Source organism: Aplysia californica, unplaced genomic scaffold (genome assembly GCF_000002075.1).
Source record: "Aplysia californica isolate F4 #8 unplaced genomic scaffold, AplCal3.0 scaffold00463, whole genome shotgun sequence".
Taxonomy (NCBI): domain Eukaryota; kingdom Metazoa; phylum Mollusca; class Gastropoda; order Aplysiida; family Aplysiidae; genus Aplysia; species Aplysia californica.
The window spans coordinates 40,010-43,289 of record NW_004797733.1 but is presented as its reverse complement, the minus strand read 5'-3'; the positions used below and the strand labels follow the sequence as shown (position 1 = coordinate 43,289).

The following is a 3,280-nucleotide window of genomic DNA, read 5'->3' as shown; positions in this document are numbered from 1 at the left end:
GTAGTAGTAGTAGTATATTGTTATTATTATTATTATTATTATTATTATTATTATTATTCCAATGTATTATTATTATATTTAGCAAGCTCACGTTTACACATTAATATTGATACATTTTCTTGTATACGATCTTCTATTTTCCTCTCCTTCAGGCATCTATCTGACGGTGACAATGGGCATGACCTCAATGTCCATCATCCTCACGGTATTTGTGCTCCAACTGCACCACGTTGGGCCCCACAAGAGGCGAGTCCCCCGTTGGCTCCGCTCCCTGGTCTTTGAGGTGCTCGCCCGGCTCGTCTGTATGTGCTATTCGTCACAGACATTACGCCGAAATGGCGCTCTAAAAACAGACAGGCGCCTCCCTGAAACACAGGTGCTTATCACTTCTGCTCCTGAGCAGCTCGGGATACCTTCTGTTACAGACAGCTACACTAGTAGTGGAGGTGGGAACGTCTACGGCGAGACCCGAGGTGGTAGATCGAAACCTGGAGTCACCAGTGGTGCTGTTATAAGTGTGCCTGGGGGAGGAGGAAGGAGTCTTTCGGGGAACGGCAATGGCGGAGGAGGGGAAGGAGGAGGTGGTAGAGGAGTCATCAGTGCTGGCAGAGGTGGGGTTACCATTGTAGGTGGCACTGATAGTCATGAGACAGAAGAGCGGAGGCCGGGACGACGATCTGGGAGAAGCAACTCGAGAAACTGCAACGGCGACGCCCTTCAGCAACGTTGTCCTGGAGGCGGGGACAGAGTTGCCCCTTCAGGGAACGAGTTTAATCCTCAACCCTTAGGCTTCCAGCCGGGCCAGTGCTGCGAACTGGGCCTGTCTCAGAGCCCTCGCTACGACATGTCTGGCGGGTTCTCTCGCAATTTCAGATCCAGTTTCAGAAGAGACAATAATTTCCGCGGTTCCTTCCGATCGGGTTATCCCGGCCAAGTAGACTATGCAATGGACAGAGGTCACGCTATGTTCCAGAGTGACCAAGAGTTTGACCGTTACCAGGAACTGGTCACTGAGTGGCAGTTCGTCGCTCACGTGATGGATAGATTACTGTTTTGGTTGTTTCTCTTTGTCGCGGTTGTATCATCTTTAGCAATACTGGTCATCAAGCCACTGTTTAAACCCGCGGTGTAGTGTATGACTCCAGGTCACTCGTGATGTCTTGAAGGAGGAAGGATTTATTATGCATACTACCTTGGTTGACAAATGTATGCACACTTTGGGGGACACACACCTTTATGAATGTGTACCTTTGGGCATGATCACAGTCAGCTCTCTTTGACCACAGAATACTGACCTTGAAATTGTGGATATAATATTAGAATCTGTCTACGTTTAAATTCATTCGTTAAATGGCCTTGCATTGTGCCACGTACTAAATTCTTCCTCAATAATTTAATCTCTCTTTCTAGATTACAAGACACTTAACGAAATGTGTTTAACATATATATCTGAAAAAAATGTGTATACACTATTTTAATAACGGAATAATAAAACAAGCCCTTTGCCTGTAGAAGTAAATATGAAATACTACTTTTGCTTTCGGCAAAGCTTAGTATTATGGTGTTGTTGATAATATTAGAACTCATATTAAGGTTAAAGTAGCCATCTCTGAAATACATCTCACAAGGGACACGTGTGAGCAGGTAAATTTTATTCCTATCTTCTGATGGAAATGTTTTTAATCCACATTTGATTAAGCTACCGAAACTCGTGAACTCACGGAGCCGGCAGAGGAATTATACCCTAGTGCGCAATATCTGACTTGAATAAGATCATAACACGACAAAAGGTGATGATCAGGTCTCATCTTGACCTCAAGTGATAACGTTAACAATTTACGTATATTTCAAAATAATCTTAAGAATATAAACTCCCACAGTTGTACCTTTATACTTCACATTATTTTTAATCAGACGCGCATCGTGTCTTTTTCTGACCGCTGTCATCGCTGCGACCGACGATAACAGGCTGGACATGACTAAACCCGCAATCCTGGAGAAAGAAACGGTACATCTAGGAGCACATGTATTATAGGCAAGGGATTGAAAAACGTTTTTTTAGATGCTTTCTAACTGAGTAAACAAAGAGATGGAGGATTGATGTGGCGATGACGAAAAGGGGGAAAGGGGAGATGGTATGGGTGGGTAAGTGAACGAATAAAAAAGTTAGGGGTCAGGGGCATTTTAGAAAATAAAAGTTGCTCGAGATTTAGAGAAGATTTTCAAAAACCAAATGGGCTTAGTGTAGATCCTCCTTTAGTTTGAGTTATTAGGGAGAAACCTGTTATTATTCTTGATTCTTAAGCGGTAAAGTATTTAATATTTTAATGAAATAGTTTTACCAATTTCTTAAAGATTGTTACTTCACTCAATGTCGCCAGGTGCTATATTTCCATATCCAGAGACAAGTAAAGATTTCACAGAAACGACGGCGCCACTTGAAGACGAACGAAAAACAAATTCAGTATATTTTCATATGTTTTATGCAAAATATACTCGTGTAACCACTCATGGGAACTTAAGGCAACTGTGGCAATGTTCGCTATGTATTATGTGTTTTTTTTCTTTTACGCATCTGTCTGTCTGTGTGTCTGTCTGTCTGTCTGTGTCTGTCTGTGTTTGTCTGTGAGACAATCTGTCAGCGATCCACTCTTCCTTAACGTGTTTTAACTTCTATCCAGTTTCTTTTTTCTCTGAAATTATGTATCTATCAACCTGTCCATCTATGTCTTTACCGATATATTATAATACCAGCTAGTTTGCAGGCCTGCCTTTCCATCTTTTATTCGATTATTGTTCCATTTTGGGTATTTCTTTTAAATGAAATACATATTATATAATATAAAAATGTTTAATACTTAACTGTCTATCGCTTTTCATGTATCACTTCAGCAAAATATATTCACAATATCCATTGTTGTCGCAGGCTGAGACAATTGGTTAGGCAGAAATATCTTAGATAGAAAGCAAGAAAAGCATTAGGGGGGACTGTAAGTGTGAGCGATGCTGTAGTCTACTGGTATTTACTCTCCATGAAGAAATATCAACCAGACAGTTTCACATTTGAAATTCTTTGATAGGCCTGGTTGAAGGGTTCTAGATAGAGCATCCGGTTGACTGGATCTACAGGTTGTTTGTTGTTTTGTTTTGTTTTGTTTTGTTTTTTGGGGGCGGGGGTTGGGGGGGGGGGGCAACGTTTTCAAACATTACAACAAGATTAAGGGAAAAAAACTTTGCAGCATTTGAGATCGTTTCGCTAACCGAATCTAGGTCTGATTCC

At 41.4% G+C, this 3,280-nt stretch overlaps 1 protein-coding gene across 1 annotated transcript in view; it reads left to right on the top strand.

Annotated features, from left to right (window-relative positions):
- The window catches only part of LOC101863531 (neuronal acetylcholine receptor subunit alpha-10-like), a gene marked incomplete in the record, with an annotated part of 33,548 nt that extends 32,312 nt beyond the window's left edge, over positions 1 to 1,236 (top strand). The window contains 2 exon segments of the mRNA NM_001310492.1: positions 138 to 148; positions 151 to 1,236. Coding sequence (NP_001297421.1) covers positions 138 to 148; positions 151 to 1,132 — 993 coding nt within the window.
- Positions 1,237 to 3,280: the final 2,044 nt, after the last annotated feature.